Below are 23115 nucleotides of genomic sequence, written 5' to 3'. Positions count from 1 at the left end.
AAAATAAAAAGGCATTCTAACATACAGCTATATTAACCAATCTTTACTATGAAAACTGGGCAAGTATCCCTGTCTCATTAACTTAAGTTCAGATCCATTTCTCCAATGACTTACTAATGACACAGGAGGCCATTCTGCCCCTGCAGGTCTGTGCTCAGTCCCAGCACAGCAATAACATTCCCCTCTTATTTCCCTGTATTCCTCCAACTTATTCTCTCTCACACGCTCCCACTTTTTAAACTACTTAGGACTAACTTACACTGGCCAATTAACCTACCAGCTGGTCATTAGGATGCAGGAGGAAACCCAAGCACTCGGCAGAAACTCACCTGGACAGAAACTCACCTGGACATAGAAAGCACCTGCAAAATATTTGCAGACAGCACCTGGTCAGGTTCCTGGAGCTGAAAGGCAGCAACACAAACTTCTGCAGCACCATGCTGCTCTCTTAACAAAATAAATCTGTCATGCATTTGCATTGCACTAAGCAAATTAACCCGCTGAGTAGTGTGATCAGCTTCAAAGTCTTACTACAGGTGTACACTACCATTCACAGAAAGAAGATATGCAGAACCATAACTTCATGATTACTGTGCTTAACCAATGGGAGTTTCTAACAGCTGGAAGAACGGTGAGCAGGTTCGTGTCGAGAATATTGAGACACACTTGAATGTTCAAAGCCTCTGTGTGCTCCAGCTAATAATACAGACAGGAATTAATAAAACACACCAAGTCATCCAAGTAAATTTGAGCTTTGTGACTTGAAATTCCAATCTTTCTGGTTGCACCTCTCCTTGTCAAGGGCCTCTCACCACAGTTAGTTTGCCTTCCAACAAGATGTTGGGTAACACAGCAAATGTCACATTCCAAATGGCTTCCACTGACAACCTGACTTAATGAAATATAACAGCAGCCCCTAACAAACCCAGAACTTAAAGAATACCATAAGCCTTAAAAAGAAAGTGCTCACTTATTTGGACCATGTGGTGAAGCTATTTAAAAACAAAATCACCCATCAATCTATTAAAAAAAAAGCACTTTTTATGATATGGATGAACAAGTTAAAGCTTCACCAGAGCAAAAATATCCCATTAGGTTTGACAAATAGGTCTCTGGCACCTCGCCCTGAATAAATAGGAACTCCATATGCTTAGTACTTATTCCTAGGCTTGAGTTTTAAAGGTCAGAGTCACATTTCCTCTCACCTTCCACTGTTGCCATTTCAAATTGGAGAGTTGATCCATTTGCACACATTTTATTTGGTTAATCCCAGGAATACCAAGAATTATGAGGCGTTCAGTACATTTCCCCAAATTTCACTACACAGGCACTGAAATTCCTTTCGTTGATAGGCATTTTAAAAGCAGCAGTGAGGGTGTGGTTAAGCTCCAATTATTACTGTTTGATCAATCTATCCAATTTAAATATTACACTTTGAAAATTAATTTGAAAATATTTGTAGAACCTTTTCCATGCATAACATTTTCCACCCAGGCATTGTCAGAAGTAAAAGGTTCCATATGCATTTCAAGTGGAATGACAGCAAGGCTTAGAGCAACACACACACACACCCCTATACTTGCCATCATTCACCACTATCAAGGCCATGGATACCAAGACAATTGAACATTTCCAAACCAACAGTTTTAGGATTTTGAGGTAACAGTACTGAGGAATTGCAAACAAAGGCATGAATGGAATCAAAGAAGAGATTGACATTAGCTAACTGGATAGAACAACAGACTCGCAGCCTGAATTAACTATTCTTTTTCCTTTGTTCTGGGTTTGAATGGCCTTGCCTTGTTTCTGCCTCACTTACCTACACTGTCACTGCAATTAACCGCAAGGCTGATATGCAGTCAAACTAATATTGACTAGTCTTGTCATTTACTTGATGGCCTCTTGTAAACCCTACTATCTTTTCATGGCAGGCTTGCCCGTAAGTGAGACTCATATCAAAACCTCGAACCTAGTCAGCTTGAGTTGATCTCAGTGACTCCAGACAGCCATCCAGAGTGTTTATTTAAAGAAAAACATTTATCACTCCATATACACACACGTGTGGTTTATAAAATGAGCTGTAGTTATAGTTGGATCAGCTTTTTGGGTGGGTTTTCAATGATGCTTAAGAAAACTCTTGCTTCAAATCAACTGTGTGTTGTCCTGACATTCTTCAGACCTCATGGAACAGTTTCCCTTGATAACTTGTAGCCACTTTATTTGGCAGTACTTTTGATGTTATCTCTTGATAGCCAGTTTTAAACAAAGTCTCTGATATCCCAAACTCTTGCACTCCACCAGGAGCTTGCTTACTTGGCTCAGCTCTGTGGCAAATTTAGCACCAGCAACAGTCTCTTGCACAATCACTGCCTTCAAGCCGTCACCTTGATCTCTTTTACCTCTATTTTGTTGTCTTCAAGTTAACAATACAATAGTGCAGTCATACAAACACTATAAATTCTATTTTTTTCCTCACTGGATAAACTGAAATGGTCTTGACCCAGAAAAAGTTTGCAATCGTGACGCTGAGCAACAGTTGGGCAAAATGGGGCTAGGTGATGCACTGAAGCTTCATAATTTCTTTCCACCTACTTTTTGCTCTTAACTTTTACTTAGTATTTACATTTAGTATGTTCAAAAGAACAAGAGCCCACAGCTCATTAAATGGACCAATCACTGACCTTGGAGAAACTGTCCACAAATACCAATTTACCAAATTTTTTTTAAAGAAATTCGTCCAGCATTGAAACTTGTTGGGTTATCATGCAGAAGTGTCAGCCTCTCCCATTCAAGCAGCCATTTCACAACAACTGGTGGACTATTTCACCATGTGGGAATGCCAAGGGGATGGATGGGCAACAGAGACATGTAAGCCTTCACTCTTCCACCCCTCCCACCGCACCAAAAAAATCAGTAACCATTAAAATGGTCAAGGTGCATATTTGCATACTATTTATCCAGTTAAAGTTATCCTCCAAACATGGTCAAATTGGAGTTCCCGGGCACTGGGGTGTCACAAATCCAATCTGATTCCCATCTGTTTAAATCTCAAACACAAGTGCATAGGTGTAAGAGATAATAATGTTCACAAACTGGAATTGGAGCAGATTCTCACCTCTGCCCTGACATACTCAGCAACTCCACTCCTAAACTAGCCCATACCTAATTCTGCACATAGTGGATCAGACTACACACCTTCCTAGTTTTTTTTTCCAGCGAGTGACCTGCCAAGTTATCAGGGTACTCAAAACAACCAGCCTTAAAACAAAAAAGGCAAGTTACCATAATAGGAAGTTTTGAAACAGACTGGTCTTGAAATCACTGTAATAACTCAGTTCAAACTCCCCCTGATAGGTTAATGTAATATTGGATCCTTAAGTTTGTGAAAAAGCAAACACTTGTCAGTCTTCACATTCACTTAAGATCATTTTAAATTTAGCTTGGGAAATGCAAGATGAAAACAGAGTTAGTTTTCAGATAAACTCTGAAACGTTAATAAACATCAGCACAGACTGGTTGCACTAAGTGTCCAATTTCTCTGTTACAATTTCATTTCAGAATTGAAAATTCCAGATGATACCTAGGACTATTATTAAATGTAATTACAAACTTCACTCCCAGTATTCCACCTTTCCCACCTCTGCATCCATTTGTTAGCTGGCTACATCCCCACCCTCCTCCATTTCTGCAACTCTTCCCCCCCTCCCCCCCACCAAATATAAAAGCTGGCCCACAAGTGATATTCAAACAATACTGCCAGACACCCTAAACCCATCTAAAGAGTTGCAATAAAGAGCAAGAACTTAAACTGAGAGATTCACAGAACAGCATTCTCAGATCCCACAGGTAATTTCAGACTGAAAATGACAGTATCAGTTTCAGCACTGCCTTCCCTATTGACATATTGCAAGTTCTTGCAGTCCTCAGCATGTAGCCCAGGAGGTGTAATCTCTGCAGCCAACTCAAAAGAAATACACCAGGATATACGCAACATATTCAGCTACAAGGGAGCATTGCTCTGGATGACTGGAAGCAGCAAGCAATGGCAGGGGATTCATAGAGTGCTCCCAACAGATCTGAGGAACCTGGATAAACTGGTGAAGAACAGGTCCTGGTCAAGGCATATCCTTTGTACCTGGAGATCCAGGGCTACAGCCAGGTGCTTCTAGCAGGAAGTCACCATGCAGGTCTGTCATCCTTTCTACATGGAGGGCACCTGGGTGATCTCTCTAATGCAGGAAGGAGGAAACCGCAAGAGGTGGCAAAGAATGGAAGCAGACGTGTGTAATCATCCTGATGGTAGAAGAAGATGAGAGAGGACATGATCTTGACCTCCACGGCAAAACATTCTGGCACACAAGATGGTATTTAGGATTTTAGGAGGGCACATGAATAAGGACATAATGCAGGCTGAAGGTTACCCCTTTAAATAACAGTTTTAGGGGAAAAAAATTGCTTGTGAAGAAAGTTTGGCTGTTCTGAATGCCGTTTTCAGATCAATGAAGTTGAAAATCTTACTAAAGATAAATTTTGAATGTTGTACAATTATGTCATTTGGGGGAAGTTGCAAAGGTTAGTTTTTCTTATGCTGTTAAAATAGAATTAGGATAAACAAAAATTCTGAAACGTCAGGAGTCAAAGTTTCTTATGGCACTTAGACACAGGGGATGGGCGCAATGCTGTTTGGCACAGGGTTAAGACAATTTTCAAAACCAAATCATGCTGCCTGTTTGGAGTTTTTGCAAAGACTTTTGTTTCTTTTTAAAAAAAAAGGTGCTTGGGTCTTTACCATGGAAATACTGGCCCTTTAGCAGTTACTTAAAGGCACCTTTGAGAATAACCCCTCCATGCTGATACTTCTACCCATCACCATGGAGTTACTTGGTTAAAGAGCTGTGGGACTTGGATTTTGCTTCCTTCACACTTAACCACCCCCAACCGCCTCCATTTTTGCAACTCAACCACCTCATACTTGAAAAACTGACCTAGGAGTTGCCCCACACTTTTTTACACTATGACAGCACTGTAGGACAACTAGCTGCGAAAATTGCATAAAGAGTGAGAACTTGAAGTGAAAGATTCATGGAACAGCATTCTCAGACCCCACAACATACTGAAACTTACATTGTTGGTTTCAACATATCCTTCCCTATTTACATGTTGCAAGTTCTTGCAGTTCTCAGCACGTAACCCAGGATGTGTGATCTCTATAACCATTATACCACAATATGCACAACATTTTCAGCCACAAGGGTCATGTTTCTGCCAGTGTGACTGGATGCTGGAAGTGATGGGAGAGGATGGAAACAAGTATCCTTGCTGATACTCGTCTTCATCTCCATGGAGTTTTGCTTCTTGGCTTTAAAAAGCTGCATGACTTGGGTTTTGCTTCACACACTCTGACCTACCTTTCTTAAATAGCCCATTCTTTGACGTTTTACAGACACATGCATGGTAGGTTGGAACTTGTAGGAATTCTAGCTGGTCAATCAAAACTGAGCCACTTCTGCCATTCAACCCCATCATATTCACCCACCTTGTTTGCATAATATATCCAATCTTCATTATTTTCACATAGTTTGATTTAACTATTCAAGCAGGAACTGAAATTCACAGCAACAAAATCTGCTGGAAGAACTCAGCAGGTCGAGCAGCATCTGTGGGATGCTGCTAGACCCACTGAGTTCCTCCAGCAGATTGTTCGTTGCTTCAGATTCCAGCATCTGCAGTCTCCTGTCTCAACTGAAATTCACAGCCTGAATACAAGCAAAATTCTCCTTAACCCCAGCTCTAAATCCTGTTAAATTTAATCCTGTATTCAGAACCAGAGACCTCAATTTATTCCATTGCTACTATCTACCCCCCAACAGTTATATTATAAATTTAAGCATGTCACTGTATTGCCCAGAAATCTGCATTGACCTCAGTTGATCAACACCATTTCCCCAACTCTCACTGTAATTAGTGGGTCATTGGGAGATGACCTTATTGGCAATAACCAGAATGCAAATCAACCTCTCACTCTAGGCTTGATGTTAACGATTGGTGTTGTAATCCTTTTGCCTTTATGATACTTAATCTAATTGAAAAACAATTACTGGGTAACAGTGACTATATTCTACTGCAATGAGCAGAAATAGTACATCAGCAGTTTAACAGTTTATTGAGGAAAGAAATTTAGGAGGCATTGTACCCTCTTCAATTGTTATGGTAGTCTGTCACTCAGCGTATTGTTTAAAAAACACAAGAGCTAAAGAAAGTAGATAAGAAATCAAAAGGAAAGGGAATTCTACTGGTCAATGTTTACTCAAGGATAGTTCACCTGGGGTTGGCTAGATCGAACTAAATGCAAATTGACTCCCTGTTATAGTTTCATTCAAAACAAAAATGTTGGTTTTAAGTACTTAAAAACAGCCAGAGATTGTGAAAGGCACTACAATGCATTTTTTTTTAGACGGTTCTCTAATCAAGTTTAGAATCTATCATTAATTCACAGTTTGGCAAACTGAAAGATTTCCAGCTTTTAATTGCCATATGTGACAAAGCTACAAACAAAAAAAAGTGGTTGATCACCCCCCTCACATTCCAACCTACGAGCACGTTACTGCTTTATCTTATCTGAAGAATAACCGAAATAAAGTCAACTTTAAAATGTTATCAGTGATATACACACTTGGCTTTGAAACTAATGAGCAAACCATTTGCACAAGACACCTTCCCAAATATACTCCCCATATTACAGCAAATGATACGTCTCCCCCTGCCTTGCAAGGTAGAGCAACAGCTGATTTCTTCAAGGACAAGGATAAGAAGATGAATTGCAGCAACAATCCAAGACGACATCAGGTTTGTGTCCTGGATTCACTGGCCAAGGATTTTCAAATTTTGGCAAAGCTGCTGAATGAAAATTCAAAGCAATGGCTGGGCACTTTTCTCAGACAGGGACAGGTCAAAGTGAACTATCCATTTTATTGTCATATATCCCCAGCAACCAGATTTAAAAACACAAAGTTCTGCAGCTACAGAAAACCAAAAATTATTTAAGTTTGTTAACACAAACATATGTCTGGTTCTCCAATTTGCTCTCTATGGATCCTACCCAACCAACTAAGTTTTTCCAACATTTTCAGTTTTTAAGATTTAATACATTGGCATCACAAGGATAGTATTTTGATCTCCCCAACAAGGCAACATGCCGAGGCACAAACCCAGTGTGTTGCTAAGCTCCATTAAATCTTTGTAACTACAACACTTTTGTGCAAGAGGCCAGGTAATCAAGTACAAGTTTATATCCCAATCAAAACACCTGATAAAAAAGCAAATATGTTAAGGAGAGCACTCAAGTCAGAGCTTCATCTCCCAACTGAATCCACATTCAAGTCAGCTGAGCATTCCAGTACTAAATAACCGTGCTGCGGTCTGTTTGGTCGATTACTACCCAAAGCTAGAGGAGAGAATCAACCAACCAACAAATTACAGACAAGCAAGTTGTTCAAGGAAGGTCCCAACCCAAGTTGAGCTTGATTCAAAAATCTGTTCAGCCCACCAGCTCCATGAATTGAATCAGAACACCCCATGTGATTGAAATTCCCACATGAACCTGTAATAGAGGAAGGAAGACCTGCGACAAGGCAATTAGCAACGGGTACTAATTATTCCTTGTCATGGACCCTTGTGCTCACTGTCTTGATTTGACTTACCATATCATCAGTGCAAACTTTTTAAAATGGTTCCAGATTGGACAAGGCCTCTGTGTAGTGAAGCAGGACCAATGGGATGTGCATGCAGTTGCCAAGCAGAACAAGCCATATCTTACAATGGAAACACAAATAATAAAAGGTGCCGGAAAAGCAGAAACATAATTGAGTCTGTGGTCATGTATGTATGTACAAAGAAAAAGTCTGATCATCACACCTTTGATATGAACATACACATTGCAGCAGTGGAACATACAGACTCTAGTGGTACAAAACACCAAGTAATAGACTCAATTAGTATTTTAAAATTATAAGCAACTTTAGGACAGAATGAGTTTTACTGATCTAAGGTTCTCCAGTGTCATTCATTGCAAGTGCATTCGCAATGTTGCCCAGCAAGTCATTTTGATAACAGCATCAGAGATCAAATCTTGCAAGAAGCATTGTGTTACCTTATTGGATATTGATTACAAAGTAAATGCTAATATAGAGAAATTTTTAGGATCGCCAACACTGATAAACCCTGAAACTCAGTCCTGAAAGTTAGGATAAATAACTTATCTGGTTAAATATCTTTCTGAAAACTACTACATCTTCCACGGAGAATCAAAATCTTGGCATAAAATAGCAGAGCATATGGTGGTATTCCATTGGGGAAGAGTTGTGGGGGACAGTGGGAAGAAGAGTGAAAAAAATTATGAGAAAGGGAAAGAAGGAGCAAATACATCTAGTTTAAGTGTGTTAAACATAACACCCCTCCTGTTATTCATAATCCGGAAAACATCAAAAAGCTGGAACTATCAGGAGCACCAGGCAAGCTCAGAGTTAAAACATATTTATGGGAAGTTCCTTCCATTGAAAATACCCCCAGCCTTGGATGGGTGATAATTTAATAATTTAAAGATTGCTCCAAGTGTAAAATCCATCTATCTGGAGAATAGAAAGATAGCACATTCAAGTTCTGTGACAACACTTCTTTGTAATAGACTACCTGGAGGCTGAGTTTCTATTTATCAATCATTACAAGATCTTAGCTTTGAAAGTAGCTGTAAATTCCATTCTCAAAAGGATCAAGGAAGAAAATCTTCCCAGCACAAACAAGGCAATTACAGTGATTGCTTTTTTTTAAAAAAATAGCACAAGGATCATTTTATTGTCATAACATTCCACAAAATCATTTCTTGACTACCTTGTCAGATCCCACTTGAAAGGAGTCTGATTGCTTTGATACAGTATTTTCCCCATTGGCTGCATATTCACATTGGATTGTAGGGGAGCTAAGTCACTAAATTTCCCCCGAGATCACAGGACCCAATATTACAAGAGTTCATGGAGATGAGAACCACTTAAAGATGGATGTCCTAAGATTGCAAAAAGGGTGATATCAATGCAAAGCTTTTTATTTTTGATGGATAGTTTATTGACTTGCGTATCTATTGACATCAATTCTCAAACTTTTTTCTAAAAGAATTAAGTAATGAAGGGAAAACCCATCATAATCACTTTTCAAAAAGAATTAGTTTCTTCACAAGTAAAAAAAAAGTTCCTCCTCTGTAGTTGCTTTACCATCACATCTTCCTCTCTTTACCCTGCCCCATTCTGCTTCTTGCAGGGACCACTCGCTTTTTGACTCCCTGGTCCACTCATCCCTCCCCATCCCCTGGAATCATAGGAGGTGTGATAATTATCCCTTCACCTCCTCCCCTCACAACCATCTAGGGACCTAAATAGTACTTCCAGTCGAGGCAGAGATTCACCTGTACCTTCCCTACCAAATGCAGTAGGCCATTGTTGCTCGCGATGTGGCCTCCTCTACATTTATGCCAAGCGTAGACAAGGCAACCATTTTGCAGATCACCTGCATTGCATCTGTAATGGCCATTAACAGCTTCCAGTTGCATGTCATTTTAACTCTCCTTCCTGCTCCGACCTGTCTATCCTCAACATTCTTCATTGCTACAGAGACCAAATGCAAATGAGAAGAAGAACATCCTGTATTCTGCTCAGGTAGCTTACAACCCAATGTATGAACAGTGAATCTTCCAATTTCAGGTCATCTGCATCCCTGGCGTTCTCCTCCCACACACTCACTTTTCCACCTCATTTTCTTCTCCCTTTGTTCACCTCTCCCATCCCATCCTGGTTCCATCTGCCCATCAGTTCCACCCATCACCTACCAGCCTCCATCTGACCCCCCCCCCCCCCCCGCCATACTTCTCTATATTGGCAATTTTTTTTCCTCTTCCCTCAGTCCTGATGCAGGGTCTCAACCCAAGATATCAGCTTACACCTTTTGCCTCCACAGGTGCTGCTTGACCCACCAAGTTCTTCCAGTGTTTTGTTTTTTTTGTTCCAGATTCAGACATCTGCAGTCTCTTTTGAATTCAAGGCTTATGAGCTTGCAAAGCTCCAAGTTTGATAAAGTGTCAATGACCTGAAATGTTAACTTAATTTCTCTGTCCACTGACTGCCAGAAATAAAGGTCAGCACCAAATAACTCCACAGAAAATTCAATGAACATTTCTTTTCACTCAATGGGGCCAAGAACATGGAACTTGCTTTTACAAAAAGTTAGTTAAAATGAAAGGCATAAATACATTGAAGAGGAAGCAAGAGGTGTGAGTTGGTTTGCATGAAATAAATCTGATAGACAAGCTGGACTGAGACATTCTCTGGAACTCAAACTTGGATGCAGAGGTTCTGAAGTAGAGAAGAAGCAAGAAGGAAAGAAAATGATAAAAGGGCAAAAGATCACTTCAAAAAGAAAGAAATAATGCAATTCCTAAGATTTTTGAATGACATCCCAAAGGTTTTAATGGGTTGTAAACTCAATGAATAAATGATTCTTCAAAATATATATGGTGTTTAGCAATCATCTGTTAATATTGCAGGCAGTTTGGTCTCAGTGCTTTAGTTTTATTGATTGTAATATTACAACTTTAAATCAGCCTCTCTCAAGTAATTGGAGCAAATATAACCAATGTAGTTTGTGGAAACATAAACCAGCATCTTTCCTCCAAGCTATTCCTATCTGTTATTCTTTGAAACCATGCGAGCTTCAACTTCAAATACTGGGCTACAAGCACATTATTAAAACAAGAGGGTTCATATGGAAATACTCAGCACTACAGTTAACTCCCTGAGGGAAGGTAAAGCCATGCTGCACCATACTTGAAACTATAATAAAACTTGCTATTATGCTTTGTTGAGCCGAATCCAGCAGTTTCAATCCCTCTCCCTACAGTAGCTATCTTTCACAACAGGCCCAGGTTTCCAGCTCTGAAAAATTTAACAGCATTGGTAGATTTCTAGAGGACAGATGTGCCTTGAAACTCTTTGATCAGGCTTTTGGGAGACGAAAGTTAATTGACCCACATGCTGCCTAGCTCCAATTTCAGCCTCCAGATCAGCTTGTCTTGTAATAGGTTTGAGGTTTAAGGGGAGGAGAACCTCTCCTCAGGAGTATGGGTCAGGGAAATGTATCCCCAGGCTCAACTTCAGACAGACAAAGTTCAATGACAGCTAGTTGTCATCTTACTGAGAATCCTCTTCTGATTATAGATGCTCAGCCATCTCATATTCACAGCAAGTTCTCGCCTGCTCTTTGGGATGAACCGGGCAGGGGGAAATCCAGGGTCACAGATAGTTTACCTACACAACTTGTTTTGTTGGTTACCCAAATGGGGCAAGAGACAAATAGCAGGTCTTTTAACATGCAGCACAAGGCCTTTTCCAGTACAAGGCCAATGCTTTGGGGCTACTGAATTTTCCACCCAGAGAGCTTACAACCAAAACAGCCAACTGTGTAAGACACTGCAACCAACTCAATACACCATTAGAACAGTCAACGAATTTCTAGATATTTATGATAATTAAGGCAACTAATAACAGTAGGGTTTCAGAACCTGTAAATTATCTGAAAGTTAAGATAACTACATTTAACAAATGTATCTTAAAATGTCAAAAATATCATTAGGTTTAGTGCATGAGTTTTGGTAACTTGTAACCGAAACATATCACATTCCAAATTAAAAGCACGAGATATTAATCAACAATTCCTGACCCAGAAAACAAAACAAAACATTCCTAAAGGCGTGCCAATGACTCTACTTTCTCAGGAGGAGGAGCAGATTCAGCACGTCATCGAAGACTCTTACAGACATACAGTGGATAGCATTCAGACTGGTGCATCATGGCCTGGTATGGAAATTCCAATGCACAGGAATGCAAGAGGCTACAAAGAGTGGTGGACTCAGCCAGTTCCATCATGGGTACAGCTCTTGCTATCAGAGGACAACTACAAGAGGCAGTGTCTCAGGAAGGTCGATCATTAAGGACCCCCCACCATCCAGACCATGCCCTCTTCTCATTGCTACCATCAGGCAGGAGGTACAGCAGCCTGAAGCCCCCACCGTCAAGGTTTATTAATAGCTTCTTCCCAGTGCCATCAGGTTCTTAAACCGACATGAAAAACCCGAATACCATCTCGGAATATACTTTTAAAAGGGGAGATAAAAAAAGCTGGAATGCTCTTTGATCTGACAATGTTAATACAATTCCTCTTTTCACAGATACTGCCTAGCTTGCCGAGTGTTTATAATATTTTGTTTGTATTTCAGATTTCCAATATCTGCCATTTTACACTTAGGGGAACTGGGAGTCAAAGTCTGTACCCAGAAACATGCTGGAAATAATGGTCAGCTCTAGAGGCAGGCAGCCAAGCTACTTTCTTCAACAGCAAATTCAAATTTATGCAGAGAATTATCTTTTAACACAATTGAAAATCATAGCCTGCTACCAATCTATTTTTAACCACTGTGGTTGTTCACAAGAGCTTGCACATCAAGCCAATGCATTTTGACAACACACACTAAATGCTGGAGGAACTTAGCAGGTCAGTCAGCATCTATGGTGGGAAATAAACAGTTGAGGTTTCAGGTTGAGATGGAAAGGAAGAGGGCAGAAGCCAGAATAAGGTGATGGGGGGGAGAGGGAGGAGCACAAGCTGGCAGGTGATAGGGGGAAGGTGGGGGGGGTGGGGAAAGGTGGATATGAAAGGGAGTGATGCAAGAAGCTGAGAGGTGATAGGTAGAAGAGGCAAAGGGCTGAAGACTGAATCTGGTAGGAGAGGGCGGTTGACCATGGGGAACAAAAAAGGGGAGGAGGTGGGGAATAAATGGGCAGGTCATGAAGGTGGGGGAGGGGAAAGAGAAAGCGTGAGGGGCCCACAGGAATGAGGGAAGACAAAAGGGGGGGGGGGAAAACAGAAGGGGAGGGGAAAAAAGAGGGGCGGAGTTACCTGAAGTTAGAGAAATCGATGTGAGGCCGTCAGGCTGGAGACTCCCAAGGCAGAATATTGAGGTGTTGTTCCTCCAACCAGTGTCAGGCCTCAATGTGACAGTAGAGGAGGCCGTGGATAAACATGCATGCAAATGCATAAAAGAGCACAAATGAAATGGAAGCTACACATTCACTGCAAGGGAGTCAAAGCCCCATTTATAATGGATTGATGTCAGAACAGATTTATAGAGAATAAACTTCCTTGATTATCAGTTTGGTTATTCATTTGAACAAATACATTTTTTTGAATTAGGACACTAATATCTTTAATCCAAATACATTGAAAATTATATAAACAACATCTGAACATTCTTTGGTGTATTTATTGTTGATCAAACTTTGTTTATTGCAAAACTACATCAGTTATAAAAGGTCATGCTTTTAATAGCAATTCTTGCTGTCCATTTAAAGCAAACATTAAGGCAAGAATTCAAAGCTTGGAGCCAATCAATGATGGCAATAGTAGTGAGAAGACTACACTTCAAGCAAGGATTTGGGGTTGAAAGTTCAGCATTGCCCAAAGGCATTAGTTATAGTTGCACCACTTTTTTCACCTCAGAACCATTCAAAGACAATCCAGTCCTTGAATCAAGCCACAATAATTAAATGCATACAGTAATTTTTCATCTTCTGGGTTCAAAGGATTGACTGATCAAATGTAGATGAATAAATTTATCTATCTGCAAACTTGTTTATTTGACCATTGTGCAACATTTGGAAGAGTATTACCACAGTTAGCTTGATGCTTCATAGCTCGCAACAAAAATTGGCTACACTGACCCAGTTACTGGGCTAAAAAGCAAATATTGTGCCAGTCATTCTACCAATTTTGAATGGCTTAAAGAGTCCCTGGCTGACTTACTGAATGGAATTTTCAAGACTGCTGCAGCTCATGCATACTCATTGTTCTACAGTAGCACACTATCAGTAGCTTGATCAGGGGCACAAATTGAAACTTCACAGGGGCATGGGTAAGCTGGATGTTCATTTCTCCACAGTGAGTTGAACCCCTGGTTGGAATGAACACAATCTGTGTCCTAGTCAAAAATCACATCAGAAGTCAAACATCTTTAATGTCTTCATCTGACTGAAGGAGAAAATGCTTCCAGTATATTTCACACCACCACTCTTCCTCCTTAACACCCCGACTAACCAGACTTGCATTTATGTCTCCCAGAGCAGATTATATGGCTGAGCAAAAAAATAGTTGGCAAGGTAGGAACTTCTGGTTATGATGCCAAAGCCCGATGGTCGTTTCACAGGAAATTTATGGTTCATCATCTTCCCAACCTCCAATGACAGTAATTCTTCAAATACATTAAAATTTCCTTATATTTCACAGGACTTCATGGATATCAAAAAAAACAATACGTAGACTGCTCTCCCACCAACCGGTACTTTATCAATGGCTTTGCTGCAGTCCTGTGTATTTTCCAGTCTCCGTATCAGATTTATTACCCCAAAAATACACATTTCCCCACTGTTTTGTTGCCATGTTGCTCTCTTCTCCAAAATATTCTTCTAAGCCTTAAAGATATCAGCTCTGGCACAGTGATTCATAGAGCAAGGTTACCCAATTCCCCCTCCCAATGCACAAATTTATCCCCAGGATGCGTTGTGAATTCAGGTGAGTGCCACATTTTCCTTCAAATCTACTAATTTTCATCCGTTACCTTTAATTACTCTTTTTGTAACTAATATCACCCATTGCTAACCTGTTTATGCCTTTGCAAAACCATAAACAGAGGATTGAAAAACAGACAATACACAGTGAATTCCCACCAGCGCTAGTCACAAACAAATTAAAATTACTCAAAAAGCCAAGGACAATAAACACGTGTAGTGCCAAGAACCACACTTACATTACTACTGGTCCCAAGAGGAAAAAGAAATGCAATTTGGTGTTGAAAAACCTGAGATATACACACGGTGCTATTGTATAGGTCTCTTCCTATGGGCAGCTTGACCACTTCATGATCAATAAATCAGATGTAACAGATATGATTTAAAGTTTTTTTGTGAAAAGAACAAAGGATTTACAATTCCATGGACATAGGCAGCTGCTACAGCACAAATGAGGCACAACATCTCGCACTGACTTCCTGCTGCAATGCTTCACAGTGGGCTACTTCAAGCAATCAAAGCAATTTCAAAAATCTCAAATAGGGCAACACTGGTTGCCATTATCCCTCCCAATGGCCCAACCTCTGCCATTTCTGTTAAGTCATTTACTGCATGTTAAACAGTCACCTTTCTGATCTCTAGTACCTAATTCTTCCAGGAGGTGTAGGTTTGCATCTGGCTCTTCAAAGGAGCCCTAAAGGCAAAGGCCATTCAAGAACAATGGCTTGCATTTAAGAGAGTTGATATTGATGTTGTGCGAAGTGAAAACAGGAAGGGTTTTGATCATACAATGTCTTTCTAACCAATCATTTCTGCCAGACATCAGAAGCTGTACAATAATCCAAGGTGCCCCCTCACATTTTACCAGCACAAGCTTAAAAGCAACAGCCGTCATCCTCAAATCCTCCAGGTACTTGCAAAAAAAAATTTTAAGTCAGATGTTGTTGAACTAGACTGCTAACCACATCCACATGTTCCCACTTGAATGCTAGAGTGATTTTCCATTCAAAATTCATTATTTCTGATGCGTAATGTGTAAAGTATTGCTGGTGACTCGATTCAAAACCTTCAGCACAACACCATCAACAACTGAGAAAATATGATGCAGATGCATTTAGGTTCTGATGGATATAGACTTTACCTTTTGGGGCCAAGATCCGAATTTTAAACAATTGGTTTAAAAAGTCATCGTCCCCGAATTCTTATCACAGAATTCGGGGACGATGACATTTTTAAACAAATTGTTTAAAATTTGTGACTCTTTTTCAGCTAGAAATGGACATATGGGTGATAAACCCTTTCCATCATTTCACAGACATGCAGGCTGTAGCTGCCACTGTGAAGCAGATATTTTGTGATGGACTATTTTCAATTCTGCCGTGTTCATTGACAGTTTATGACTGGAGAATGGGCAAGTCTCAATGTCACCCGAGATGCGATTCCTATCATTTCCTTAGGACTAATGGAAAATCATTTGTACGCCAATCAAATAAGCCAAAAGTGAAAAGGTCATTCTTGCAACCCATTTTTGTTAAATTTTCATCACAACAGATCAGATTTCATAAAATCAAGCATTTTTGAAAAACCAAAAAAATTCTATTCATCCATTAAATGATGACCTTAAGTAACTCTTATAGTATAACCAGTTGCTTGCATGTTTTACATTTTATTGAAATTGCAAATAAGGACAACACGCGCAGTATTGCAGAGTCACGCAGCTATTTGGAACTGCAGTGCCTGACTGAGGGAAATCACAGATACATCAGAATCCAAATGAAAATTTAAGCTTCGGTTTAAATCTCAGTTCAGAACAAAGGGCTTAGGGTCCCAGGATGATTTCCACTCCATCAAGGCAGAATTAAAACAACATCATATGAACAGCAGCACCAATTTAAGTGGTTATGGACATTGTGTTGATTAAACAATCTGCCACACTAGTTCAAGTCTATCCATTTGAAGGAACCCATAACCCAAAATTTACCGTAGCCTAGTGGTAGAATAGCAAGATTCTGCCAATTGACACATGGAGTGCAAATTTTTTCCAGACACCTCAAGCTCCAAATGATCAGCAGTCATTTGAAGTCACACACTACAATAAGCTTAACTTCATCTTGGGAGACACAAGAGACAGCAGATGCTGGAATCTAGAACACCACACAAGATGAAAGTCCAGATGAAGGGTCTCGACCTGGAACATCGACTGCCCTCCATGGGCAGTTTAAAAGCATAACCTTTTAAGCAGACTTAATTTTCCCTCCATGGATGCTGCCTGACCCATTGAGTTCCTCCAGCATCTTGTGAGTTGCTAACATTCAACTTAAATTAATTTAAATCATTTTAGTCCTTTTGAGGCTCTATTGGGCATGTCCTAATCAATGCTGATGATTTAAATATTGTTTGATTGTGAAAATTCAAGTAATACTTTTACATTGAAATGTTGCTCTGGAAATTAAGCAGGACCTTTGATATCACTTCACCTTGACATACAAAACATTCTACTGGCTAGAACTCTGATGGACACACCAACCTAAGGAACATAGAAGCCAGTTATAGCAAGAACCAATCATCATTCTTAACTCAACACCCAATATATTTTATGCGGTCACCTAGAGGGCATGTTTATTTCTTAAATATCATTTGTTTAATTTCTTTGAGTGACTGCATCTCCCTCTCATTTTCTCCGCAGAGGCATCCAGTTCATCCTTCCATAGAAACCCAGAATTTCTATTATAGATAGCACTGCCCTCGAGTCATTCTCCCAATCCACTGCCCTGAATAAATCCAGGAGAGTATATTTCCAAAAGAACAATCTTGAACTTTTTCATTTCAGTTTTGCCCAGGACCTCCCAAACCACAATCCTGATTGGACTTGAGAAAATATTCAGGATTAACCTTTACTACCCTCCTCAATACCCAGATATCAACACAAAGTTTTGTCCATTGAATGTTTATCCTCAGCTACTAAATAATTGAAGAGTTTTACCCATTTCTAATGTCTCTGTGACAGGCCATTGGAGAAGCAGGGCTGTCAGAAGGGAGATTCATTCCCATTAAAATCCACAATTCTTCATGGTCAAAAAAAAATTGCAATAGCTTCTTTTACTTCATTCATAAAAGCAGATGGCATAGCTTTTAACCTCTCCAACAGAATTCTTTCCTTCATTTGATGGAGGAAGAACAGCAACATTTTCATCTGCCAAAACAATTCTTTATTACATCAGATTAATAATTTCTAACAGGTGCAAGTTGTTCAGGGCAACTACATGCAGCTCTGCTGATCAAATAACATGATTCTGACTGGCAGAATTAGAAGTTACAACTTGGATAGACTAGCAAAAGTGACACTGACTACAAGCCAATCTTTATAATTCCTGTGTTTAGATACAGTGACATTGCTGGTGCCTGTTCTGGTGGAAACCTGCAATTCCCTTTCACAAGCTGTGTCATTAAGCCCGACTGTGTTGAGAGTGAAAGGGTGGTTGTTTATGACAGTCCTCGTTCAGTACTTGTGTTCAGCAATGGAAGATGACTCTAGAGAGCAGAGCATACTTTTAACTTTTTGATTCTGGAATAAAACAAATAAATCAAAAGGGTTGAGGAGAAAAAGGAAAATATAGCGTTTCAAATTCACCAGTTATTTCTGGCTTCCTTGCCAAGCTTTGGGCTACTTTAATACTGTATACAAAATTCATCCTATGCTTTACTCACCACTTCAAATAGCCTTGAAAGAACAATTCTTAAGGGCCTTTCCTCAACCAACAACCATGCTTTTCAAATGAGAATGTAACCTCTTCAACCACTATCACAAATTTCTGTTAAGAGGAGCTTGTAGCAGTCAACCATCCCCAAGACGATGTATCATATGTAACAACAAGATCTGGCACCTCAATACACTACACTCCTGTTAGATGTCAGCTCTAATTTTGTGCAAATCAAGGAGCTGTAATTATTAGTTACCTGATCCCAAACTCCACCACCCCAGCCAGTTTGCAATTTTCTCACTACACTCACAAAGCTTCTTCCATTGCAAACTTGAAGTAGTATAGTATAAATGGAAACTTAAATCAGGGAATGAAGCTTGAAAACATTGACAGATGTTAATCAAGCTTACTGATGCAAAACACTGCTCCATCAGCAAGTCTGAAAAAGAAAGCATACTTAAAACTTTGCAATTCAATTAGCCTTCAGTTAAGCAATTTTTTTAAACTTTAAGCCAAAACAGAGTACTTGAACAAAAATTTATAGTATAACTCCCCTGAAATTTTCCTACATGATAATAATGGGATGCAAAAACAGGAGGGTTCTCTTTGGCAAGGCACAAAAATGGAGAAATTCCCAATGAGTACAATGAAATTCAACCAACTACGGACCAGAAACGTTATGCTCAACAGAATGAGGCTACCTTTGCCTCATGGGCACAGTTTTTCATGCTCATGTCTGCAAATTCCCAAAACGTTGCATTATGTAAATCACATCCGCATTTAAGAATGGTCTCGACTCATTAATAAGGCCACAAAGCCTGCAGGTTTTCGGTTTATGCCGTCAAGTAATACCGAGCTGGTGCTGTGCAAATATGGACCAGGAGTTGCATCTCAAAAAGTCAAAAGTTTAACTTTAAGAAGTTAAATTTCTAGCAAAACAAAATGAGATCACCAGTTCATTAACTGCAACATAAAAAGGTAAACCCCAAATCTCAGAAATAGCGTGGGCCGTGGGCAGCGGTTACCTTCATGATAGCAAAAAGGAACTATTAGCTCATGGCCAAGCAGCAAGGCCAATTTCTCCATGTAGAGTTAGCATACAATACTAAGTGCATGGTTGGGTAAACAAACACTTTATAAATGCTATCATGCTATCACAAATGCTATCACAAACAAATGCTATCATGGCCCCTATAAAGTGCATTAACCATGCTGCATCTTGAAGTTTTCTTTCCTAACAGCCTATTTACATTTTTCCTTTGCAAGACAAATTGTCATAGTTACACTTACCAGCATCAAATACAGATACCATCCACACATTATAAAGGAAACAAACCCCAAAAGCTGACCAGTCCTCCAGCACTTAACCTTGCATCACATGACAGTATAAATCATTTTTGATTGAAACTGGCTCCAACATTTACTCTGAATTTGTCCCAAAGTTTATTTCCTGCAGAACCTACAGCATGTAAAATTTATCCAAATTTTATCATTTAGGTTTCATATACACTTCAAGGAGGTTCTCACTTCTTCTGAAGAGGTTACCATTTCACATCTTTCCTCACTTTTCATTTCCTTAAACATTATTCTTCTATCCAAAAAGTACATCTCTGATAGTTGCCTGCCACTTTGATCCATCTGGTATCAAAGATACCCAATCAAAAGCCCTAACTCCAGTGCTGTCACTGTAGCTGCATTAATATACTCCTTTTTACATGGTTTTGTAATGTTTGCATTAAACAGGAGTTTCTGAAGTCAATAGTGCATTGAAAACATTGCCTGAAAATCTACAGTTAGCTCTATATGGCTGGTGGAGCATGCAAATACAATACAAATAGGGAAAGTTATAAACCCTGCATAGTAGAAGGGTGTGGTCTTGAGAGTAAGCAGTACTGATGACTGCATTCTAAAGTGCCACCAGATCTAGGCACAGCAACATTATTGCACTCACTCCATACTCCCAGTAGTAACAGACTAATCATTACAAGATAAACATGCCAGCGCTTGTTCTCAATGTTCTACCTGAGAAGAATTTGTGCCAAGTTATACAAGCATTCACAGTTCACGATAAATAGAAAATTTACCCAAAAATAGCTATTCAACTCTGACCTTTGACTAGAACTCCAACACAAATAGTGGAATTCCTCCCCACTGTGCAGTCAATGAGAAGCATGACCAGAGGTACCAGTATAATTCCACCAATAAACATTAGACTTCATAAGTCAACCCCACTTGACGCATTCCACTGACACCATGACTGAAGTCATAACATTCTAGCCAGAAATCCACTCACCAGATTACCAGAAAAGAGATGGACTTACCAATACAGGCGTGAACTCTAACTGAGAGCTGTGTGCGCAGGATCATGCTGTGCTTTTTTCCCCTCCTGCAAACAAAGAATAATTAGGATGAAAATATATGGAAAGGAAGAATTGCGGGCAACATTAAATGCAGAATCTCAAGTAACCTGCTATTTAGCCCCAGAACAACCAAGTGGTGTGACGACAACCGTAAATGAAAATAAAAACTGTGGACACTGAAAGCAACAAAAAAAAACAGAAAAAGCTGGGAAAACTCAGGTCAGACAGCATCTGTAGAAAGAAAAAATGGTAATGTTTCAAGTTTGAGACCCTTCCACAAAAGAGAAACAAATTAGTCCAGGTAGCAGGGAAGATGGGAGGAGTGCAATGAGTGGAACAAAGATTTCACTCCAGAGAAATTCTAACCCTGGACTAACTTGTTTCTCTCTCTTCTGTTAAGAGTCTCAGACCAGAAATATTAATAATTTGTCTTTGTACAGATGCTGCCTGACCTGCTGAGTTTCCCAGCATTTTCTGCTTTAATGTGATGATGACAGATTAGGTCTGCATTCTTTGGGGTTCAGAAGAATGAAGGTGAACTTACCCCCTCAGGATCTGGTTTTGATATTAGACAAAGTAGCCGTCAAGATAGTTTCACTAGCGGGAGAATCTCGTAAGAGGGGACATAGTTTCGAGATAGGGCTGGTCATTTAAAACTGAGGTATGTAGAAATTTCTCGCAGTTGGGTAGTGAATTTCTGGAAATTCTCTACCCCAGAGAGCTGCAGAGGATAGATCATAGCTATTTAAAGTGGAGGTATATACATTTTTGAAGGGCAGAGGATTGAGAGCTATGAAGATCTTGCAGAGAAAAGTCAAAGCAGCATGGAGTGGATCTGCCATAGATCATAATGAATGGCAAGGCAGGCTAGAGGGCAAGGTAGCCCATTCCTGCCCCTATTTTGTTGTGTCCTGTTCATAAAGGCCAGTCCTTCCACCAGCTATTCCTTCACAGAACCAATCCTAACTGGATGTCATGGAAAAGTTCAATACCAGATGCCAAGCTGCCAAGCACACAAAATTACTCCCTACATTGGGATATCCTTGTCGATGGTTCTGAAATGCCAGCCCATTTTATTTGCAATTGCGTTGCTTGATACAATCTGCAGCTAGAGACGGGGAGACAGGGAGTGTTCCCTTCAGCTGGCTGCACACGTTTGCCATCTAAATGCTAAGCAAAACATGGGAGCATTGTTACAGTTATGGGTGGTAGAATGACAAGTAAACATGGTTGATTGAGAATTAAACACCACAGATGCCAAAAATCTGAAATTTAAAAAATAATCAAAAATTGCCACAAAACATGCTGACCCAGTGTTCTGTTTTCAAGTTATGTAAAAATAGTCATTTGGTTTGGACACCAGAGGACATCAAGAGGTGAGTCAATGCCCTCAGGAAAGGAGCTTATTCTCAAATTTCCAATATCTACTTCTGTCCAGTGCAAACTGCAGTACTGAACAATGTTGGTGTACTTACTTGAACAGGCCAAGACCTCAGACAATCAGTAACTTCATTCATGCCACAGAATAAAAAAAAAGTGAATTCCTTCTATAAATACAATTGCACTTTTTGGTGGTTAGTCATACGAACCTCACATGAACCTTCTGCACAAACATAAATTCCTATTCTTCAACAGCCAATTTATTTAGTCTGCTAGAATGACATTATTCCACTTATGATTATTTTGGAGTAAAGCTCTCCCAGAATAATAATTTTCTCATCTATGCACAATAACTCAAGGATGGAATTAGATTCCACTTACCTGCTAGAACTGCAGATGTGGATTAATTTAAACACGCAATGGGCTTGACTGTCCATCTCTTAGATCAGCAGTAAAGAGAACATACAGCAATTGACTCCATGTCCAGATAGAGGTTAGCTGAATTGGCTGAGTGGCCTACTGATCACTGAGCTGGCCATCTTCTGATTGGCAGCTCACAGACAGTCAGTCCCTGCTGCACTACTGGCAGAAAGGAAGAATCTCCCAAGCCTTCAAAAGATCCAGGTCAGCTGCAATTTTGGCACAACTGGTTGAGCCGGGTGAAACTCGGACCTCTCCCAGGTTGAGATTCCTGTGCTGGGGGTTATGTTAGGTGAATTTGCTTAATATTGTTAATGTAATTGTTTGCCTGAAATAACTCTACCTTGTTGGTTGATATTTTGAGCATATAAATAAAAAGGTGAAATGGCCCAAAAATTATATTAAATTTCTTGTTAATTCCTTCCAGATGATTAAAATGGAAACCATGGTGATGCTTCTCAGGTCTTTTTTGGGACATGGTAAAAGGCCAATCCCCACCCAAGAGAGTTCACAAGTGAGAAATGCCACCCAGGATTTCTAGGTCAAATCACCTTTGTAATGAAGGAAGTGATGTCATCAATGCGAGCACAAGGT

At 39.9% G+C, this 23115-nt stretch overlaps 1 protein-coding gene across 1 annotated transcript in view; it reads right to left on the bottom strand.

The window, feature by feature from the left end:
- The window catches only part of LOC127570428 (FH1/FH2 domain-containing protein 3-like), a 482262-nt gene that overhangs the window by 401958 nt on the left and 57189 nt on the right, over positions 1–23115 (bottom strand). The window contains 1 exon segment of the mRNA XM_052016002.1: positions 20683–20747. Coding sequence (XP_051871962.1) covers positions 20683–20747 — 65 coding nt within the window.

This window comes from Pristis pectinata, chromosome 5 (genome assembly GCF_009764475.1).
Source record: "Pristis pectinata isolate sPriPec2 chromosome 5, sPriPec2.1.pri, whole genome shotgun sequence".
Lineage (NCBI taxonomy): Eukaryota > Metazoa > Chordata > Chondrichthyes > Rhinopristiformes > Pristidae > Pristis > Pristis pectinata.
This window is presented reverse-complemented; position numbering and strand designations above follow the sequence as displayed.